This window comes from Aethalodelphis obliquidens, unplaced genomic scaffold (genome assembly GCF_003676395.1).
Source record: "Aethalodelphis obliquidens isolate GAN/ISIS:26980383/991018 unplaced genomic scaffold, ASM367639v1 scaffold7, whole genome shotgun sequence".
NCBI lineage: Eukaryota > Metazoa > Chordata > Mammalia > Artiodactyla > Delphinidae > Aethalodelphis > Aethalodelphis obliquidens.
The window spans coordinates 58,076,322-58,100,464 of NW_020837951.1; the positions used below are offsets into that span (position 1 = coordinate 58,076,322).

General features: G+C 35.8%; 1 protein-coding gene across 1 annotated transcript in view; it reads right to left on the reverse strand.

The window, feature by feature from the left end:
• Window positions 1–24,143, reverse strand: part of LOC113620125 (receptor-type tyrosine-protein phosphatase delta) — a 194,647-nt gene that overhangs the window by 170,130 nt on the left and 374 nt on the right. The window contains exons 2-7 of the mRNA XM_027105857.1: window positions 20,506–21,087; window positions 10,556–10,689; window positions 7,593–7,737; window positions 3,858–4,163; window positions 2,731–2,924; window positions 224–250 (exon numbers count right to left, since the gene is read on the reverse strand). Coding sequence (XP_026961658.1) covers window positions 224–250; window positions 2,731–2,924; window positions 3,858–4,163; window positions 7,593–7,737; window positions 10,556–10,689; window positions 20,506–21,087 — 1,388 coding nt within the window. The remainder of the gene's footprint in view (window positions 1–223; window positions 251–2,730; window positions 2,925–3,857; window positions 4,164–7,592; window positions 7,738–10,555; window positions 10,690–20,505; window positions 21,088–24,143) is intronic.

Consider the following 24,143-nt stretch of genomic DNA (forward strand, 5'->3'; position numbering starts at 1 on the left):
AAACTAATGATATTTCTTATGCAATCAATAGCATCACAGCAATTTCACAAAACAAAAACCAAAATGAAAAGTATACCACATAGTGGAAGTACTTTAAAAAATAATTTGTTAGTTCATGCATCCAAGCAAATTGTGATGACACAGTACAAATAAATGAAAGATGGGTATAAGAAACAACAACCATTTATAATCTGTTTTGAAAAAGCAGCCAAAAATTACTCACATGTTCAGTAGTATCATCAAATTCCCACTGATTGAGATTAAGAAGGTTGGGGAGGAGGGAAACAAAATAAAAAGAAATGAAGAGACATTTGTAGCCTGATAAAGGCAATGGTGCCCTCCTTAGATTAAAAAAATAGAAGAAATAAGCAAATGAAGAGGTGTATACAATATAATTCCAAAGAGTATATGTGTGTTATGCTGCCACCTTCATTCCTAATTGAGAAGTTAAAAGTAAATATGTTCTATGTTGTTATCATTAAAACTGGCTAATTTTTTTTAATGCATGGTTCATTGGAATGAATTAATAAGGCATAGCAAAAAGCTGATGCACACTACATTGTGACATTTATTCTGATTTCTATCTAGGTTACACAATTCAAGTCACTATTTAGGTTAACATCTTTCATTAATATTGAAAATGTACAGTCTCAGTGAAGTCCTGTAAGATGTAAAAAAAAATTCAATGAATAAAGAGAACATGAAATGAGCAAAAACCAAACAAACCAAAAACCAAAACAACACCACAAAGAAAGTCAGCAAAATAATAAAGAAAAGCCAAAGTAGAAGAGGAGAAAAAAAAAAGATTGAGTTGATATTTAAGCCATTTTGTATCATATAATTTCACTAACTACGATATTCCCAATGACAACAGCAACAGAACTACAGTTCTATAATGTAAGATTATCTATGAACTGAAGAAGGACATCAAAGCATGACGGTCGTATCATTTTATTTCTCATAATTGCAAATGTACCAAATAAAACGTAAGCAGTTAGGGCCTTATTAATTTTATACTATAAGAACTTTCTATTTTATGGGCAGTGCAAAATAAATATTTACAAAAAAGCAAGTCAGTGGTCCTTTTCCAGAGTCTTAAGGGACACTATGAATTTCCAACTAAATTTATAGAAATGGCCTTTAAACCAAAACCATACAACTGGATTTGAGGAAGATAAATTAGTCACTAAGCCAGACCCCTTTAGTTAGAATGTTTCGAAACTGAAGCAAACATAAGTACCTTTGTGAGTTGATTATATTAAGACTTTGGAGTAAAGACATTGGGGTAAAAAAACAGGGCCCTTTACAGCCCTGTTATCTTCACAGAGAAAAGAAGGCAAAATCTGGCAATCTGGCACAGCAGTTTTCAACTTTGTTCATAATCTTCCCCACTTTCATACAAAGGAAGGAATTTTCAATTGAAATAGCTTCAAATTTTCGCTTCCAATTTTCACTAATCCCATCCATTTCCATGCCCGGCTACCAATTTGCTGGATAAGCAAAGCACTCCCCTATTCCTAATACATCATCGCTATTGGAACAAGCATAGGTAAGCCAGTCCATGGGTTATGTATAATCTCCAGTAGGGCAGTTCTTAACTGAAATCTTCCCCTCCCTTTCAGAAAAATATGTATAGGTAGATTTATTATGGTGCTGTCTTTGAATCACTTCTAATTTATTTTTAAAAACTGAAAAAAAAATTAATGTCTGTTTTAAACAACATATTACAAAACCAAATCGTGACTACATGGTTGTAAATCACTGCCTTAGGGTTGGCAGAATTTCTCACATTCTCAACTACTCTTAATAGATTTCTTAATTTGGCTCAGCATAGGGGATCTCATCAATACCCTGAAAAACTCTAATTTTTATCACTGTCATTATCTTCATTTTCTGGGAAATGAAACAATTATTTTCATTAGATATGTAATTTGGCAAAGAAATACTAAATAAAATACTTTCTGGATACCTTTCCCTGAATAAGAATGTCTATTCTTCAGTGGCAGAAATCATACATTTAGAAATTAGATCAGCTTAGTTCCAAATACTTTTAGCACAGCAGAAAGTAGATTTATCAGCAAAATTGCTGTTTGAAATTCTTCCCTTTGATTTAATTAAGTCAACCAATTTTTTTGATGTCAGAAAGGCAAACTCAGATATAGCTGTAGAGCTGTACATCTGTATTTTAAGAAAACAGTTACATGTTTTTAATCAGATGTATCATTTCAATTCACTTCCTCACTTGAAGTCAACTCTGATTGAGAAGGTAAATATGGATCGTGTGTTTTGAAAGCTAAAATTTTGTGAACTTATCTACGAAACAGACTACAGACATAGAGAACACACTTGTAGTTGCCAAGGGGGAGGTGCAGTGGGGGAAGGATAGAGTGGGAGTTTGGGATTAGCAGATGCAAACCATTATACAGAGAATGGATAAACAACAAGGTCCTACTGTATAGCACAGAGAACTATATTCAATATCCTGTCATAAACCATAATTGAAAAGAATATAAAAAGTGGATGTATATATATGTATTACTGAATGACTTCACTGTACAGTAGAAATTAACACAACACTGTAAATCAACTGTAATTCAGTTTTTTTAAAAAGCTAGAATTTTGTATAGGAATTTTAACATGCCAAAAAAATTAAAATGGGGTCCATTTTAAGGTACAGACTAAAATAAACGTATCCTATAAAAATATACATATGCAATTTCAGAGGCTTACCTGTGCATCAGCCAGCATGACATCCTTCAGCATGGGCTGGCCCTTGGGTTCACCATTTTCCATCCTCACATAATGCACCTGGTATCCTCTTATCTGGCCATGCTGTTTATTGGGCACAGGTGAGCGCCATGAGACTTTAACAGATGTTGAGTTGACAGCCTCTACCTCGACTTTGCGAGGAGGACCACTAGGAACTGGAACAACATCATTGGATAAAAGAAAATTATAGGCACTTGTCCCACCCAGTCAGAGCATTTTCTTTACTTAGGTTCAAAAAAAAAAAAAGAAAAAAAGAAAAAAGAAAAAAAAAAGGCAGACCCACTATGTTTCCTTTGTGGAATACAAACATTTTCAACCAAGGAAAATGCTCAACCAATCTGCTCTACCTTTTAAGAAAAGATCAAAAAACATGACCGATGCCAAAAAAAAAAAAAAAAAAAATGGAAGAAAAAAAGAGTATCAGAGAAATAGAAAAACATGTAAAAAATGTACAAAAGCCAAGGAAGATGCTTTGAGGTTCAAAGCATTAAAGCACAAAGAAGTATAGCATTGAAATAATAACAAAAACTGGTTGTTGATTGTTGTGTGTGTGTGTGCGTGTGTGTGTTTTCAAGGTTTCTTTTTAGCCGAATAAAAAAGATTCTTGATTATATGGATTTTCTTCTTTTTTTTTTCTCATATCAAAGGTATTCCATACAACAGATGCCAAAAACTGAATGTCGAGCATCAGTGTCTCTGAAATGTGCAAGACAAAAAGGCAACAAGAAGATAAGAAGGCACTTTTGAAAAGTTAACTTCAAAATGTAAAAGAAGTGACTACAAAAACCAAGAAATATGCAGAAGACTTTAGATGGAGGTACAGAGAAGGGCCTGGATTGCAAGGTCATAGGAGCAAACTGTTCTTTTAAAAGGAAGCAAATTACAGTGTTGAGATTTAAAAAGTTAAAAAAAAAAAAAAAATGCCCAGGCTGTAGCAAAGATAGGTCTCCGTCAAAAACCACTGAAGTTACAGCGTTGCTGGGTAAAAAAGATGAGCAGAGAAAAATGCATTACTGTTAGCCTATCAAAAGACAGCAGACCAAGACTGTGGCAGAAGGGTGCAAACTGACGTAGCAGAGGCAACGTACCATCTTCATCGGTTCGGATCAACACGGACAAGCTCTCAGGGCCAGGGCCGACATCTGTGTGGGCTGTTACAGTGATCCGGTACTCAGTCCATTTTTCCAGCTGTTCCAAAAGGTATTTGGTAGTGTCCGAAGGAATTCCCAAAATCTCATGAGGTTTGTCATCTTCTCCATCCACTGCGGTATACTTGATGGAGTATTCAGTAATAATGCCATTCTGTTTTTCCACTGGTGGAGGTTGCCAACTTACCAAAATACTAGTGGAACTTGGGCTGGTGCAACTAATGTCTTGAGGAGGAGCTGACGGCTCTTATTTTGGTAGTGAGTTAAAGGAGGGTTTGAGTGAAAGGACAGGAGTGGTTGGAAAAAAAAAAAAATGATAAAACAAAAGAAAAGGCAAAAATAAATAAATGAACAATAGGGCAACAAAACAAAAATAAGGCTTTGAAACTTAAAGTGAATTTTTAAAGATAAATTTATGTACCTTGGCTTAGTAATATGAATAAACCAAAAAATGAATAAATGACCAAAAATAATTGTTAAATAATGGGTGGGGGGAATATGTGAAAATGAAACCTTAAGATAACAGAGCCTAAAATAAAATTACCTACCTGCAATTTAAATTCTTCTTCTAAAACAATCCCTCAGTATTCCCCAGCCCTATTATACAGACTATCGAGCTTCAAAAAAAGCTGCAAACAGTACAAGATTTATTACATGAGAGTCTGATGATGTTTAAGAGATGCCATTTCAAGCTTTCACTACTGCATTCTAAAATGAGGGCAATTCCTACATAGTATTCATTTGTGAAAAGGTTCTTAAGAGTGAAAAGTGGCAATAACTGTTGGATGCCCTTCCACCAATTCCAATTTTTTAAAAAGGGAGATAAATAAAAGCCCAACAAACACAGAAGGGTTCCCTCTGACTATGTGAAAAACGGAGTCTTCTGACCAGTTTTAACGACAAGTGTTAACCTAACATTGATCATAGCCCATATACAGTGAGCATGCAGAACAATAAAGGATGAAAATGAATAGTCCAGGATTTACCTACCCGAGGGTAATGTCAGGCTGGTTGATTCTGACTGTAACTTGTACTTACCCTATGTCAGCTTCCAGCTTTTTTAAAATTATAACTCTTCTTGAGACACCATTGCTAGTGAAGAATTAGATCCCACCAGCAAATTTTGGTAAAATCAATAAAAATCATCTATCCCTTACAAAATGTCAATAACACAGCCATTAAAAAGAACTGTTTAAAAAAAATCCTGAGAACCATCTGGAAAAGATATGACTTATCTTTCATTTTGTACATAGCTCCTTTCATTTTGTACATAATTATTCATATAAAGTAGGATTTACATAAGAGTTAAAAGATAAACTTTCTTCCTGCCCATTCTAAAATAAACTAGTCACCTTCTGAGCAATTATTTTCCATCAAATAAATCAAACATATCATTATTTGAAAAAAAAGCAATAAAGAGCAATGTGACTGTTATCATAAATTATTTTTAAAGTTAATAATATATATTCCTAAAGAAGAACAAAGAATTGGGATATATGTTTGCATATATATATTTTTTTGATATAAGGCAATATATATGGTAGAATGAGTAAATCATTTCTAATTTTTTGTATTTGAACATGTAGTTTGGGTATTTCTTTACACTTTGTGAGCCTTAATATTATGTAGTGTCAGGTGTATCTGATTACTTAGACGATCATCAGTCTTTCTTTCTTTCTTTTTTTTTTTTTTTGGTGTACGCGGGCCTCTCACTGTTATGGCCTCTCCCGTTGCGGAGCACAGGCTCCGGACGCGCAGGCTCAGCGGCCATGGCTCACGGGCCTAGCCGCTCCGCGGCAGGCGGGATCTTCCCGGACCGGGGCACAAACCCGTGTCCCCTGCGTCGGCAGGTGGACTCTCAACCACTGCGCCACCAGGGAAGCCCCATCAGTCTTTCTTAATTTACATGTCTTGTGTTCTTCATTACAGGCAATCAAAATGAAAAGATCCTTGTACAGACAAAAAGGAAATCCTCGTAAAACAGCCTTATATATTTGGTATAAGGTTTGCAAAATCCCAAGAACATCATTTCTATTGATTCTGACCAAAGATTCTTATATTTCAAATTATGAAACTATTTTATATGCATTATCATTCATAATAAATTGAGTTGTTCGTGTAACAGCAAAGACTCATTTGTAACGCTTTTTAAAAAACTGATTTGGTTGTCACTACATTCCTACCTTCAGACCTCCTATTCTGTGAAAGTATCTGTAGCACCACTTGAAACCTTAATAAAATAAAGAGTGGATAAGCTTTTGATGTGTCTATAAAAAGTTCATTCTGTCTCTTTATATGTAAGTATGTATGTATGAATATATATGTGTGTGTATGCAAAACAGTCAAGTTTGTAAACCATGCAAAATATAACATTAAAGTGTGTCACATTTCTTTTAATTGTCTGATTTTAAGAATTACCTTCTGCAATATTACTTATTAGCCTGCCTGGAATTCAAAGCAGACATACAATACTGCATTGATTTACATGCTTCTGTTTTAAAAAAGGAAATTTTATGGGAATAAGCTATCATCAGTAAGGGACTAAGCAACAGAATCCTAATGCTTTTCATATGAATAATCATGTGTTGAGGAAAAATATGAATTTTATCATCAAAAACCCTGAAAGATTTCAAGTATCTATAGAAAATGAAATGATGGAAGACTTGCTTATATGAAAGGAAATTCATCTTCTAAAAAAATGTAAATTTCATGTTTGCTGATAAATCTAAAAATCAGGTCAATAGAGCATTCTCTTTATAAAATTCAATGTATTCATTTTATACATATCTATGTCACTAGATAAAATGACATAAAAATTTTTTAAATCACATATAAAATGTAAAATATTTTAAAAATCTAAGGAAATAAGTCCATAAAACTGTTCAATTTAAGGTAAATGGTTAATAGACTAATTATAGAAACTTATGAATAAAGAGCAAACAATAGTATTATAAGCCACCAAACTTTCCATCAAAAACAACCTGCCATATAATACTTTATGCAAAACAATCGTGCCTAGACACAATGAACTCCATTGTGATAAACACAACTATGCTTCAGAGTAACAGTCCCCAAAAGAATTTGAACCTGAGGAAACAAAATACAATTTAGGATTGCAAATATACTTGTGATTATTCCATTGTTCCTAAATTTGTACAAATACAGATTTTCTGTGAATGTTCCAAATTTCCACATGAACTACTTGAAAAGTTAACAACAAACTAGGAAAAAAATACGTGACATGAAGACTTGGTCATCAGCAAAGTTAAAACCTGTGTGCTTAAAAAAGATAAAAGTTTGGTCTTTTGCTGTCTCTTTAGTTTGCTAAGCCCTCCTCTGATTATTTTGCAGCTTTCTCAATCTGAATTTTGCTTTACAGCTTTATAATTCATTAAATGGGGCCTGATCCAACGCCTTTACCCGTTTTTCTCAAGTAGGTTTCCTAACTTCCCTGAATGTCTTTCAATTTTGGAAGTGGGAGAATGGAATCTGTCATTTGGACCCAGTCTGAAAACCAAGGTCATGGCGCTCTACTCCCCCAAATTGCACGCTTGCTAGTATAGAGACTACCAACTATTAAATATTAATTAGCAGGTTTGTTGTTGGTGGGGATAAGAGCTGGCAACGCCTCCTAGTGAAGAAAAGGGCAGAAAGTAAGCAAAGAGAGACACCTACTTGACTGCATGGTTCTTGCTGATATTTCAGCTGTGGAAGCACCCAGGCCTTGGGGAGAGCGTGCAGCCAGACGGAAGTAGTACAAGCTGTTTGGTCTCAGCCCTTGCAGTCTATAAGATGTCCCTGGCTCAATGGTAATCCGTTGCTGTGGATAAGTAACAAGGGACCTTGGTCATCTTCGTTAAGATTTGTGCATATATATATATATATATTTTTTTTTTTTTTTTTTTTTGCGGTATGCGGGCCTCCCACTGCCGCAGCCTCTCCCGTTGCAGGAGCACAGCCTCCGGACGCGCAGGCCCAGCGGCCATGGCTCACGGGCCCAGCCGCTCCGTGGCATGTGGGATCCTTCCGGACCGGGGCACGAACCTGCGTCCCCTGCACTGGCAGGTGGACTCTCAATCACTGCACCACCAGGGAAGCCCAGTGCATATATTTTTATCACACTGCCCAGAACATCAGATTTCTGTAATCAGGGTTATAATGTCATCAAAATATCACAAACATAATCAACAGTGAGTATCAAGGACTCTACTAGGGGAAGTACGTAATGAAGATACCAGTTTAAAAGGCAAGTTTCTACAACAAATAAGACAACTGTTAAAAAGGAAGTCAGGGATCTATCTAACGATGACACAGTTTTCCAAATGCATCAGATAAGAGGGAGTGAGAGGCCCACCACCCACGAATGCATTCAACATTTAAGTCATGTCTGTTGCGGTGACACTGCCCACAATGGAAACTGACCCCCGCCCCTGACAATGGCTTATGCCTAACATTCCATTTGAAGAGATGTCTAGCTCATCTCCCGTGACCGTCTGCAACGTAAATAGGGGCAAAGAAAATATGGCCGGAAGTAACAATGGAAACCGGCATACAGTTCACGTGAGGTTGTTATGAAAGAGATCTGGAATTGCCAAGGCCTGAGGGAATAAAAATCGGATGTCAGTTACTGAAGAAAGATGGATAATGTATATGAAACTATACTGTTACCCTAGGTTGATTTCAAATTAATTTTAACACTTCCTTTCTTTGTGAATATGGAACCTACAGCTAGAAAAAAGAAATCACAAACTCTTCTATAACTGTTAACATCATAAAGGGCTTTTGAACTAAGGTGTTTTTACTTGAATATGGTAACTTATTTTTATGCTTGAAATCTGCCTTTGCATTTTAGCAAAGATATAGCTATCTATGGGTAGTCAATCTCAGATTGAACATGAGCCTGTAGTAAACCTTAAAATGCATGCCATTATGTAGTCTAGTAATGGCATCAAAAATCTTATAAGGCTTTTTATCGAATAGCATTTGCTGTTCACACAAACAGAAGTCAGTCAAGGGCAATTCAGATATAAAACTAGAGAAAACACCCCTAGGGTGTTCTGCCTTGCAAATACAAAATTTTCAGAAATTTCAGATTTACCAAATAACAAGAAAAAAAGGAATTTCCTAAATAAACAATTGTAAAGCAGAGTAGGTATGCCAATAGTCAAGTATCCATAGTGTTTCCAAAGGACTGGCACTCTCTTTGACTGTTTTTATTTTATTTGTTTTTTAGTTGGGTAATGGTTAAGTATTTAAAATAATTTAATGCTAATTTATGTCTTATTACAAACACCAACAGCTGTAACACGAGTACTTTACGTTATATACCAGCACTTCAGTTCTCGAACTTTTTGAGTGATTAATTTGTATCAGCTTTGTCAGCGAAATCTAAAAGCATTGCTTTTAGAACCTGGTCTTTGGAGATTCTGCTCACTTCAAAGAGATGTAATAAAATAGAAGTTTACAGTAGCATATTAATGTATTATAGCATTCAAAATGATGAGCCACAAGCTAACTGGTAACAGTTCATTTAGTATGTGAGTGTTTAAGAAAGGTATTCTTTTTTTAGAACTTAGGGGCTGTTTTGCTTTGTGAAGATATTTTTAAGATAAAGGATGCTAAGAGGTACAACAAAATGGCTTGGTGGACTGAGTTTTCACATAGAGTTTTACCAACTTTTTTGTCCTAATGTTCCCCTTAATGGGTTTTACGATAACAAAAGAAACATATTTATTACTATCCCTTTCTGAAAATATTAGATGTATCTTAATACTGATTTATATAATCTATTCAAAGTATACCCAAGGGCCGGTATATCCTAATGGTTAAGAACATAGATTCTGGAAATTGTCTAGATTCAAATTCCAGCTCTACCATTCAGTAGTATGAGGCTCTGGGCAAATTATTTAATCATTTAATTTTTTCCGTGTCTCCATTTTGTTATAATATGTGAAATAGATTAATAATAGAGGCTGACTCAAAGCACTACTGTAAGGATTGACTTAATATGTGTGAAACCATTATTATAGTGCCTGTTAATGTATGTGTTAGTTATTTTGATTTTTATTTCTCTTTTCAGTAACTATTAACAATTTCTAGCCTTCCACAGTCTGTTATTTGTGTAACATAAACTATATATATATATATATATATATGTATTTTCACATTCATATCAAACAATCACTGGCACACAAACAAACATTTGCTATGGGGCATCTTTCTCTGAAACCAGTTTAGACAAATTCATCTACCGAAACAAAGCCTTGGAGCTCACTTAGTCATGTGTTAACAGTGACTTAAGCATTTTAATGCAGAAAACAAAGAAAGGAAATCCCCAAATCTCAAGGAGTATATTCTTTTACAAGCAGATACTTCCATAAGTAACTTAGAAACCGGAACTAAAATAAGAAATTTCCAATACAGACCATAGCTGTTTTTTGTTTCTTTTGTCCTAACCCCAGCAAGTCTCCAAATACGCTTTCTGTTTTTTTGGTCAAGCTTCTCTTTTGATGAATAAATCTTTTCCACCAAGGTCCTCTGTAGATATCTGACCTTTTAACAGAACTTGGGCAATTACACAAAATGAGAGCAGTGCTTGGGTGTAGAGAATGACGACAAGGCGAAAAGCACAGTCCTACCTCTTTTCCATGCTCCCCATCTTTGTAGACCAGTTCATAGCTGGCGATGGTGTCTGAACGTGGAGGCGTCCAAGAGAGCAAAATACTTGTTTCCGATTCAGGTTCTGCCTTGAAGTTTAGTGGCTGCCCTGGCACTAAAATCAGGGAGGCAAAGGAGTGAGCTCACCATCACCAGAAATATTCAGAAGTTCTTTCATTAACTGTTTAAACTTTTCACTCAGTGTCTGCACGTATTAGCTTAATGGAGAGCTAGGTGCCTTACATTGTCCAAGTTAGCCTGTCAATATAAAGCCCAGTTTTCCTCCTTTAAGGGACAAGAACAATGTTATAAATACTGTGCTTGTCCCTGAGTGGTTTAATATATATGCAAGATGTGGAATTAGCAAAGGTAGAATATATCAGTCTCTGAATTCAACTTTAAGAATAATATTTACTTTATAATATCATTGTAAGTAATAAATGTGATGATTTATATAAAGCACTTGGGATAAATATTGCCTAAATCACACCAATTGTTAAATACATAAAAGCTACTGTTCCTTTACAACTGAGTGGGAACTTATTCTCTAACGCTACAGTTTACTTTTAAAATTATTCCCAATTAGGTTTATAAAATCCCACCTCTACTCCATTAACAAAACCTACAGGCAAGCAGAATCATTAGTATTTTTTTCTTACCAACCCACGTTTTAAAAAGATGTAAAAAAAAAAAAGAGAGAGAGAATTTAAAAAACTAACAATTCTTTCTAATCTCTAATGACTTTAATATGAGTTAATACACTAGACACAATATAAATTTAATATTGTCCCTAGTGAGATGGAGCTAAATTACTACACAAGTTGAAAAGTGTATAGAATACACTTATTATCACAAATATAGGAACTTAACAGAGGTCATCTATAATTCTCGTATTAGTCATGTAATCCATGCAATAGACAATTTGGAAAAGCTATATATCATATGTAATCAAGAATGGGACATCAATCCAGTTGAAAGCATCTTACGCAAATGTTGAATTAGAATAAATTTTACTAACCCCAACCTCCTAGTTAGCAACTAATCCCACGAGGTCCTCTATCCATTATACACAAGGCTAATGCACTTCAGGGCATCAGTAGCACAGCTACTCTTACTTACATTGTTCTCAGCCAATGTCTATTCTAATTGGTTGGTGCCCATGCCTTAGAGGCCATTAAATATTTTGACCCCGGATATTGCGGCATGTTTCAAAGTGCCATAGCTGAACATATGTCCATATTCCCACAAGTTCACATAAGAATTCCGTGTATATTTGTAAAAAACAAGAATAATACTTCACTCCAGAGGGGAAAAGAACATCTAAAGTATTTCTGGCAAATAAGCATGAACATTCAAAAACATATACAAATAATATAACTTGTAGCTGATGTATGACATCAATTTCTTAAACAATACCTAAAGCATCATTTTCACCATAAAGAAGGTCTTTGGAGATATAAAATGCATTACTTTCTTTTCTTTCTATAGTCATCTCTCTGTAGCATGATGAAAAAAATGCCTTTTGTTTAAAAAAAGATTAAAATCTAAAGGGGTCTACAATGGTTTCTGGAATCAATCCCTAATCATCATTTCATTACTCTGGTCTGTTAACCTGTGACTGTGTGTGTGTGTGTGTGTGTGTGTGTGTGTGTGTGTGTGTACACGTGCACACACTCATGTTTGGACTGATGCTTAAGGCCACCAATAATCAGTGCTTCACATTTCTAATTTCATTCATTTTCCTTTCTCTCCTTCCGTATCACAGACCTCGAGATACTCATTAATTTGATGCCTCCAGGAATGTACTTTCTGAACTGAGTATCTATTTTTTTTTTTTAAGTACCTGCCCAGTGGGTGACCTAACACAATCATTCAGACTGAGAGGTGAGAGGTAGAGACAAAAGAAGATAAAAGATCAAGAGCAAGAGAAGGTAGAACAGAGGGAAATAAGAAAAACAATCAGGCAAATAACAAAACAAATAGAAAATGCATTACTTCTAAAAAGAAAATACCAATAGCACAGGTAGGAGCAGCGATGGAAGCCAAGAATGATCAGACAGATGGGGAAATTATGATTGGATTCTAATATTCAGATCACGAAAGGTTTTCTCAGCCTAAAAATACACACACCTATGCATATGTATGCAGTCACTGCTTTTTCTCTAGTTTTATTCCCTTTTTCTTTCCCCAACTTCCACACATCTGGGAAAGAAGAACACCTTGTTATAACTTCTGACTTAAACCAAACCAAATAAAGTGCGGTCAAGAATTAAAAACATGGACAGTGTTGGAAGGGCTGCTCTCAGGATAATAATTGCTTGTTACGTATTTCCTCCCTGCTAAGGCTAATAATAAATTGAGTGACAGTGATTGAAAACATTGTGGGAATCCAATTAACTTTTTCTTACTTAAAACTGTTTACTCTTTTGCTTTTAATTTGTCTCAAACAAATTCCTGGTAGGTCTCAATGTTTCATCCTTGTTTAGTGCCACACACTTCCTTTAATTCTCTAATTCTGTTTGGTTCTATTCAGCGCCCTCTCCTTCTAAATAATGAAGTAGCTACATCAAAGCCTCAGAGGGTGTACTGTCCATTTTAGTTTGGGACAAAGTAAGTAGGAAGTGGCCACACGACTGGATGGTGAGTCTCTTCGAATAATACAAACAGGGTTCTCCTCAACTGCTTTCAACATCTTCTTCTTTTGAAGTGGTCTGGAGGGGAATTTAATAGATTTTAAACTTGTGGTCGAAACACTAATGCCTAGAGGTGCCGGGCAGATGACTTAGATGAGTGCAGAGGCCATGCAGGCCCAGGGTCAACGGGGGAGTGCCTGGGCCACCAGAAGGAGTCAGTGATGCTCAGAGCCAGGACATGGCTGCCTTGTGGAATGTGGATCCAGTCTTGCCCAAGCTTCTGATTTTTCAGCAGAAGTTGATAATGAATCTTCTAGGTAAAATCTTTTAATTTTTTACAATCAGAAATAAACTGAATTAGTTGAAATTAACTGAAAAACACTGTACTAGGCAAAATGTGTCTACAGGCAAAATCCAGCATAAGGACCAGGGCTTTAAAAGATCCTTTTATTATATCAGACTCTACGCCCATACGTGTCTTAGGGGTGACGCTACTCAGACTTTCTTGGGAATTGTGGATTCACCTAAAGATGTTGCTTCCTCAGGATCATCTAGTCATTACTGAAACAACCACAATGAAGCTGAGGCTTCAAAGGAAAAGAAAAAAAGCTGTGAAATTAACGTATTTATTTATACATTCCCCAAACATAATAGTCCTAATGATCATAATATATGTTTACTAGAAAACACGTTAGTGGGCTCCAAACTGTCATATTTATTTTGTCTGTGCCACTTGGAGACACAGGGAATACTTCATCATCTGTCAGTTAGATTTTTATACCAAATACTGTGGCTACAAAGGTTCTATTAACATTTATATTTGTTTTCTCATATCCCTTCTCCCTCCTTCCCTCCCTCCCTTACTGTCTTCCTCTCGCTCTCCCCATCTCTATAGATAGATAGATAGATAGGTATAGATATTTGTATGTATATATATTTAATGCTCTCACAGTCTTGACACCTCAAACTTACTGACATTCTTTTATCTTCACTTACTTCATGTTTTTCTCTATATATTTTATTTAAGAGCTTTTCTGTGCTGTAGCATTTTCCTCATCAATTAACCAAAGATACATTTTAAGGAAAAATCTGAGATTCTGGAAAACACACGGGAGAATAAAAAGAACCCATCCAGAAACCTTAGTGCAATCATCTACATTAAAAAAAGACGTGTTAATGTTGACCATAAACCAATAGAATTTAGATGTGGAAAGAGGAAAGAAAAGTAGGAACACAAATTTTTCTTTAAAATTATATTTAAGACATCCTTATATTTGGTGAAGTGGTGTTGTTATACCCTTCTTCTTGACTGCTTATTTAATGTCCACAAGGAAATACAAATATGAGCTGTCAATTCCCTAAAATAAGATTATAACCCCATTGAGAAATGGGAAAGATTAGAGCAGTAATACTAGTATACTCCATATATCTGAAGGCAACTCACAGGGAATGGAGAATGAGTAAGAAGCGAGAAGAAAATCTGCATGTCATCTGAACTCTGATGATATTGGAAGAGATCAATATTTGACTAAATTTTAGGGAATATCTCTGAAGAGAAAGGAGTTAGCACATATAAAATGGCTAAAAACCAATTTCACCTCACCATAATATAAATATGAAACGTTACCAAAAAGACTAAAAAACACATTATTACTAAAATGTCTAGTGCTCTAATAAGGTACATATTTTAAAATGTATCTAGCATATTGACAAATGATAATAACAACAATAAAAGCAACAGCCAGGATTATAGTGGCAGTAAAACAAAACAAAACAAAATTCAAACAAGGAGTCTGATTTGTAAGTGCCGCAGATATATCATTGACAAAATAAGTACTTAATACACAAGCACCTGCACAAATCTTACTCTCAACTGTCATTAAACATCAATAAGAAAAAGTTAAAATTTTATTACAGTTGTATTTACAACCAGCACTCCTTTACTCATTGCTAAAACTATTTAGAGAAAGAATTCAAATGGGGCTCATAATTTTTGCTATTGGAAATCAGTCTTTTCTAGTTTGCTTATATAGGCCTGTTGATATATAGTAATGAAATGGTTTATAAAGTACTGGAAACCTAAAGCACAATGTCTCTAAAATGTCATAGCTTTATAACAATTTTGCTTCTTCAAAATGTTTAAAGTTGATGCTACTCATTAATATTTATTTATTAAATGTGTATAATCATTTTCCTTCCAAAGACCTATACTATTAAGGTGTGTACATATAAATCAGTACTTTCCCCAAGAATCTATTAAATGCATAGAAGAATTAGAGGTAAGATATGTTTTCTAAAGAAAGTTCAGGAAAAAGACACACATTGGGATTTAACAGCTTTAGAATGCCTCCAATTAGCAGGAACAACAAGCAACATTTATGTTAGTGCATTAGGTTTAAGATGTTAATTTATTACATTTCCTTATCAGAGTTTTATTTGTACTTCTTTTGTAAAATACAGTTACCCTATGTTCTTATTATAATTACGTACAAGAGAAAACTATATGAGACATCCTTCCCGAATGTGTTTTTTCATAGCAGAGACTTTTTTCTAGCACAACATAAATACTTCCCATGTCAATGGCCATATGGTCCATGTATTTCCAAGGTGAATTACTTGCAAGTCACTATAATGCCAGAAGTTAAAGCTATGGAAAACTTGGAAGATTAACCAGTATTTCTAGAAAATAATCATTTTAACCAAAATCTTTTCATATTTAAAACCATGTAAAGATTACTTAATATTTTCATCTGTACTAATATTCATAATTAAGGGGATATATTACTGACTATAACATAGATCATATTTTGACTTTCTATATTACCAGAAATATACAAACTTACATCAATCCTCCATTTATATCAATACATGTGACAATAATTTTAGATAAGATCAAAAGTAATAATGTCCCTCTTAAACTCACTTTATTTCTAAATACTGTTTCTGCACAGTCTGATTTTAAACAAAAATAGGAATATTACTGTCAGGGAATTAAAGATAATAAAATGAAATGTATACCTTTTAGATAAAGTAGACAAAAAAGTGTATCTCTGTGTATATGAAATTAAACTATTTGAGAAATTCATGCATGTTATTGATCAGTAAATTTTTGTAGGTTTGGAAAAGATAAAATTGTAGTGAGAAGAATCATAAACTTAAATCTTATATAGCCTAACTAAAAGAATCTTTCATAATGGTGTTATGTCTTTGTCTAGCAGTGATCCTATGAATCAGCTAGTCAGGAGCAGCTCAGGATTAATTATATCAGAACTAACATCATTGTATTTGGCAGGTGTCCACTAACATCAAATGGCCTTTGTTAATTAAGCCTAGAGAACAGATCAAATCATAGTGCCATTTTGGAAGGTTTTCTTAGCCTATTGATCTCGGCAGGCACAAGTCATTATGTCATTATATATCTTCTCAATCAATGGGTATTAAAATTACAACTATTATGGAAGGTTCTAGGAAATATCTTAATGTAAAAAAAGTTAAACAGAGATTGAGAACAGCTATTTTAATGCATCTGTGATCCATTCATCTAGATTTGTTTTTAGGTCTGGAGTCCCTGGATCACATTAACTCAATTGCTCCTGTCATAATGTTACCTTCACTGAGTTATGATTTATGTTACATTATGTCCCCTGGTAATACAGAAAAACAAAATATGATCTATTTAAACATCAGTTCTGTATCTTTCATTAAAAAGTGACTGAAAGCATTACTGTCATTTCATGTTCTGAATATAAGGATTCTCACGATTCTCAAGGATTCTTATGTTTTGGTTGAATTTAGTTTCAGTAACTATTTGGTTTCTTAGATAGCTAAATCCTTCTGTCATAAGAATATAATATTATGAAACGCTACAGATTTGTATGTTTAAATTTGTAGTTAGAAAATTAAGAACCAAACTTAGTGACTGAGTATGATAACGTTCTATAAAAAAGGTATTCCTTCTACTTCTTAAAAAATTTTTTTTAATGTCTAAATGGTTTAATATACTTCTGCACTGGGATAACCTAATAGCCACCTCAAGTATTTCAGATGTAAATCATATACAATTCTTTTTTTTTTTTTTGCGGTACGCGGGCCTCTCCCTGTTGTGGCCTCTCCCATCGCGGAGCACAGGCTCCGGACGCGCAGGCTCAGCGGCCATGGGCCCAGCCGCTCCACGGCATGTGGGATCTTCCCGGACCGGGGCATGAACCCGTGTCCCCTGCATCGGCAGGCGGACTCTCAACCACTGCGCCACCAGGGAAGCCCTCCTTTTTTAAAAAAAATAAATTTATTTATTTATTTTTGGCTGCATTGGGCCTTCTTTGCTGCACGAGGTCTTTCTCTAATTGTGGCGAGTGGGGGCTACTCTTCGTTGCAGTGAGCGGGCTTCTCATTGCGGTGGCTTCTCTTGTTGCGGAGCACGGGCTCTAGGCATGCAGGTTTCAGTAGTTGTGGCACACGGGCTCAGTAGTTGTGGCTCACGGGCTCTAGAGCACAGGCTCAGGAGTTGTGATGCACGGGCTTAGTTGCTCCACAGCATGTGGGATCTTCCTGGACCAGGGCTCGAACCTGCATCCCCTGCATTGGCAGGCAGATTCTTAACCACTGCACCACCAGGGAAGTCCCATATATAATTCTTGAATAGAGGTATGAATACATGACACCCTGTGTTTGCTGCCTCTATTTATTTATTGAGCACCTAGTGGGCACTAAAACCTAGTAGGCACCAAAAAATAAGACATTAGCAAATTATTAATTTAAAAGATAACGGTGCTTAAAGGTATCTAGAGTGTCCACTTAATGACCCAAAGGAAGTTCCTGAATCTTTTTACCTTCATCGATCCTCAATTTACTCATTGGCAAATGAGATAATTCCACATCTACCTAATTGAGCAGTAAGAATTAATACACCTATTAGCAGAGTTTCCAGCACCTGGCAATTATTATGATGGTGATTATATATTATTGAAGTTATAAAATATTTCTATCTGTTATCTAATCGATAGCCTTGTTACGGTTGAAGTGTATCCCACAAAATTTCATATGTTGAATTCCTAACACCAAGAATCTGAGAAAATGACCTTATTTGGAAATAGGATTGTTGCAGATGTAATTAGTCAAGATGATATCATTAGGTTAGACCCTAATCCATTATGACTGGTATCTTATAAAAAAGGGAAATTTGGACGCAAGAGACAAGCGCTTAGGGAGAATGCCATGGGACCATGAAGGCAGAGATCAGGGTGATGCTCCCACAAGCCAAGGAACAGCCAAGACCACCAGCAAACCACCAAAAGCTAGGCGGGAGGCCCCACATCTCCCTCACAGCTCTCAGAATGAACCGATCCTGCTGACACTTCGTTCTTGAACTTCTAATCACTAGAACTGCAAGGTGATAAATTCCTGTTGTTTAAGCCACCCAGTAAGTGGTATTTTGTATGGCAGCCTTAGAAAAAAACCCACTACCACTAAACTCTATAAGGTGGTTATTATTTTAGATGAGAAAACTGAAGTTCAGAGAGATGAAGTAACTTGTCCAAGGACATGGAGTTAAAAATGGTAGTTTGGGATTCAAACCCTGGTTATGTTACTCCAAGATCAGGGATTTTTAAAATATCAAAGCTGAAACATCCGAAAACCTAAAAGTGGAGTATAGGTATACACTCTTCCTATATACTTTCTTATATGCTTTAATGGTTATGGAGCTGCTCAAATAGTATAATAAAAAAAATAATCTCTTAACAGTTGACTACTTTCAGTCAAGAAAAAGATTCACTGATTTCTACATTTTCCGATGAGAAACTTATGGAAAAATTAATCTACAATATTTTTATGCATATTAATATAACAAATAAATACAGAAGAAATGAAAATGCCAAATAGGGAAGGTATATGGATGATTTTCACTATAATTATGATAAAACACTCTGTACTTTTTTGATATTAGAAAAAGGGATAAATCCATGAACAAACCAATAAGAACCAAATAACAGTATGAAAAGAAAATGAAGCCAGGCAAGCTGTAAACATGCTCTGAGACTCCTAGTAGCCAACGGCAAATAGGTAAACGTCCTCAGCCACAAGATTCACGAAGCCCACAACATAAAAACAAGTCAGCGGTTAAACGTAAGTTTATCTAGTTCTGACACCTGAGAATATTCATTAACTCATTCCCAGAATTACCTATGAGTTATGACTACAGATTATAGATACCATCTCCAATAACACGGTTCTTATGTGGATTCTCAGAACAAACGAAGGGCACGCCACCAAAACACTCACAGGTTAATGCAAGTTTAAGAGGTACCAAGACAATAGGAGTCAAATGAATAGCTCTCAGATATTCAAGAATAAATGTAAGAAGACAGCCGCTATGTTTTATTCCCATCCCAGGACAAAACTGATCACTTTGAACCCAAGACCAGAGAAGTCTGATATCCTCTTACGAAAATAAAACTACGGAAAAGGCCAAGTATTTCTTCATAAAATAGTTTGGCATCTGCTCTAATACCCAGGAAAATGGGTGAATAAGGCCCCAAAGTTTGATCTTAGATCTTGGTAACTGTCTTTCTTTATCCCTGAGGCCATACAAAGAAAAAAAGAAAAGAACATGAAGGGAATATTCATTTTTAAGCAAGTTGCTTCCTGGCAAATATAAGCCATTTAAATATCCAAGGTCCCCTGACAAATCGTTTTATTTTTAAATTTATCTTGAACCGTCCACTCCTTCACAAATTAGATAAATTTTGGGACTATTCTATCGGAGTTGCTAACACAAAGAAATGTAGTTCTTCTATTCTCAAAATGCCGCATGGGGGATGCATTTATCCAACTCCTGCAGAAACTCCTCAAGTCATTTGGGTACAAATTAAAAAGAAAGGATGCTACACATAGGGGTACGAGAGTAAGAGGTACAAACTATTAGGTATAAAATAAGCTACAAGGGTATATTGTACAACATGGGGAATATAGCCAATATTTTATAATAACTATAAATGGAGCATAACCTTTAAAAATTGTGAATCACTATATTATACACTTGAAACCCATGTAATATTATACGGCAACCATACTTCAATTAAAAAAAAAGTATGCTAAATGCATCCCCCTTCTAAAAGGACTGTATTATTTATAGTCTTTCAGTGTCCATGCCTGCTCCTTTCCATATGCCTAACTCCTTACTTAGAAACTCTAAATCTCAAAAATTAAAACATACTATTTTGTGCTTTGTTTCTGTCCTTGCCATTTCTTAGTACCAGCTCCTCCCTTCTACCCTACTCCCCATCCAGAACCACACTTACCTCCTGTCTGAGTGATGACTTGTATGTCACTTGAAAGAGGACCATCTCCAATTGAGGTAAAAGCCAGGACTTTGACAGAATACGTTTTCTGGGGCACTAAGTTGCCAATAGTAGTGATTTGGCTGTCAGCTACATTGTGTTTCATCCAGTTGTTAACATGCTGAGTGGGGTCCATTGTATAATAAACTCGGTATCCTTGAATCTGTCCATTTGGCTCTTCGGGTTCCTTCCACTGTACCAAAATGGTGGTGGAACTCAACATCCGCGCCTGGACATCCCTGGGGGCACTGGACGGTGCTTGCTCTGAGGTCTGTGTTAGCACGGGCTCACTGGGAGGCCCCCGCCCAATGTTATTGACAGCAACAACCCTGAATTCATAATCTGAGTAGGGACTTAGTCCAGCGACACTGTAGCGTGTGGTCGCCACCCCATCAATTTCTTTGTAAGGTTCTTCAGAATTTTTAGGTTTATGCTGAATGATGTAGTAAGAGACAGGCTCAGGGTTCCCAGAGTCCCATGTCAGTGTGATGCTTGTAGCTGTGCTCTCAGTCACGACAGGAGTTCCTGGAGGTTTGGGTAAGGCTTACAGGGAGAAAATAGAAAGACGGTGAATACCCATCACTTTTAAGATATCACAAGAATCCATAAACTCTGCTATTAGAATGACAGAATTATGTACCTAGTAAAGATTTAATTAGATGAAATCATAGCAAAGGACGGTTTTCTAAGTGGTCAGGAAGTACAGTAAGACATGCTTAGGTGACAAATCTCAGTTTACTAGAAGTGTATTATAGCATTGTATTTTTGGGCTTGTATCCAAATCCACCACTTATTAGCTATGAGATCCTGGATGTGTTGCTTAACTTCTCTTTGCTTTAGTTTTCTCATGTGAAAAATAGGCAAAATTGTATTACTGGAATTGTACTATACAGTTGGGTAACTGTATTTCATGAGTTTACGGTGAAGATTAATGAGCTAATCCAGTAATGCTCTTAATATGTATCTGGCACCCTCAGAAAACAGTAGTTCCAATTATAACAATTATTATAACAGCAAGCTTGGCCCATGAGACCCTTGCTTCAAAAAAATGATATAACTAAATGCCAATAAACATTGAAAAGAACAAAATTTTAGATATAAAATGAAATGGTATTAAATTGCTGTAAAAGAAGAGTATCCATTTTGTTTTCAAGACGTAAGACATAAGCAACATTACTATATATTTTTTAATAAATAATCTGACCAATAATTTTAAGGTAATAAAGAATAGTAATTTCAAATCAATCAATTTCAAATTCATGCTTTTTACTTAATATTCAAAATATGCTGAAGGAGCTAAATTAAAGTCTATTCACAAATCACTTTTTAAAGTATTTCATTTTATTGTCATAATATGTATTCTATATCCAACATCAGTAATAACAGATTACAGCTACATGACAAACATTTGCAATTAAATCTATATTTTAGAAATCTCGTTCATTCTTTTTAGCAGAAAAGCACAACTCAAAATGCTACTAATTAGGGCTTCCCTGGTGGCACAATGGTTGAGAGTCCGCCTGCCGATGCAGGGGACACGGGTTCGTGCCCCGGTCCGGGAAGATCCCACATGCTGCGGAGAGGCTGGGCCCGTGAGCCATGGCCGCTGAGCCTGCGCGTCCAGAGCCTGTGCTCTGCAACGGGAGAGGCCACAACAGTGAGAGGCCCGCAAAAACAACAACAACAACAATGCTACCAATTAAGCATACAAATCAACACTGGTGGCCTCACCTGGACAGTGATTCCGAAAGGTCGTGATATTAAGGAAGAAAGGAGAGTTTCACAAGCTGAATTTTTAGAGAAAACTCAGAAGGTAACACTCATATAATCAGCTCCTTAGTCCTCCTCTTTTCCTTGTCAACTTAAAGGCAAAAAATACAACACTCCCTACAATGGTAACTTTTCAAGATTAGCAAACTTGTACTTAATTAGTGCTATATCCCCAATACCTAGAACACTGTCTAGTCCTGAGTAGGTTTTTAATAAGCACTGTGAACTGACTACCTGAATAAATGAGTTCTTTCTCCCTTTAAGGTGCTTTTTGTTTTGATTCACTTTTTGCTTTCAAGATCCACCCTTATGTTTGTGGTGGAGGGGGTATAGGGAAGGAGCAAGAGTCAGGAAAACAAAGAAACTGAACAAAATATTAGTTTAGTGTGACTCCTGCGTTTGAATTCTTGAGGGTCTTTAGTAAACCTTCAAATATTTAAAGCTGAAATGGTTAGTATGGGAAAGACGATTCAGTATTTGCAGATTACTCTAAGAACCATGGAATGATAATATTTGGCCAAGGGATTTCGTTGAAAATAATAATAGAAAGACATTTGTTTCAATATTCTGGCCTGGCATTTTTCAAGGAAGTGTATGATCTGAATTTCCCCTAGATGTCTTTCTGTATTCTTAAGGCAAGTAGAAATATTGCTAATTAAAGATGTGTTTACTGATATTTAACAGATACTCTTAGTTTCGCTAAGTCACACTGATTATGCAGTACAGGTTTTGTATCTGTAATGTATGGAGAACACTATGCCTAATACCATAATAATATGCAATAAAACATTACTATTTTAAATGACTGTTGAAAATGCTGTGTACCTTGTCTTATGTCACATTATTGATCTTATATGGTATACATTAGGTATATGCACTTGGTCGAAAATATGACACCGATTACAATGTGTCCTGCATTTTTTTAGGATCACACTTCCTAGAAGGGGAAGACAACTTGTTTCATTTTGCAATAGTTCCAGACATTTGCAGGAACCTAAAGTCACCCTCAGACTGACTCATTTTGTGCAAGTTTTCTAAAATTCTATAAACACTGTATAAAAACAACTGGTACCCTCACACACTCATTTTTTACCCCCTTTGATTCAAAAGTAACCATGGAATATAGTACTTCGGTTATAGTCAGTACACTTATTTCAAGAAAAGAATATTTGTTGAGCACTTCGCTTATACGAGGTGAGAGCTAAAACAGAATATAATCACACTTGCATTTTGATTTTTTTTTTTTTTTTTTTTTTTTTTTTTTGCGGTACGCAGGCCTCTCCCATTGCGGAGCACAGGCTCCGGACGCGCAGGCTCAGCGGCCATGGCTCATGGGCCCAGCCGCTCCGCGGCATGTGGGATCTTCCCGGACCGGGGCATGAACCTGCGTCCCCTGCATCGGCAGGCGGACTCTCAACCACTGCGCCACCAGGGAAGCCTTGCATTTTGATTTTTAATGGTAGGGTCTATCAAAAATTTAAAGCATCTATTACTAGACCACGTTGATTTCAACTCTCTTTTTTTTTTTTCCCTTTGTCTTCTGGAATTTTGAGCATTTATTAACACTCACTTGGATTTTTTTGTCATGTGCCTCTTCTCAAGGTTCTGGATAAATATAAAACCTGTACACATCATTCCGACCGTAACGGCTGACTATGTCGAGCATGCCTCCTCCTGACCTGTTAGTGCCTGAGCCTGGCCTTTAGTTAAATATTTTGATGATTATCACGACTTAGGCTGTCAGTACTTTTAAGAGAGAATGTGCCTACCTAGATATGTGTATCTTATGTGATACCACAGATATGACTGGACTATGATATCTGAAACAC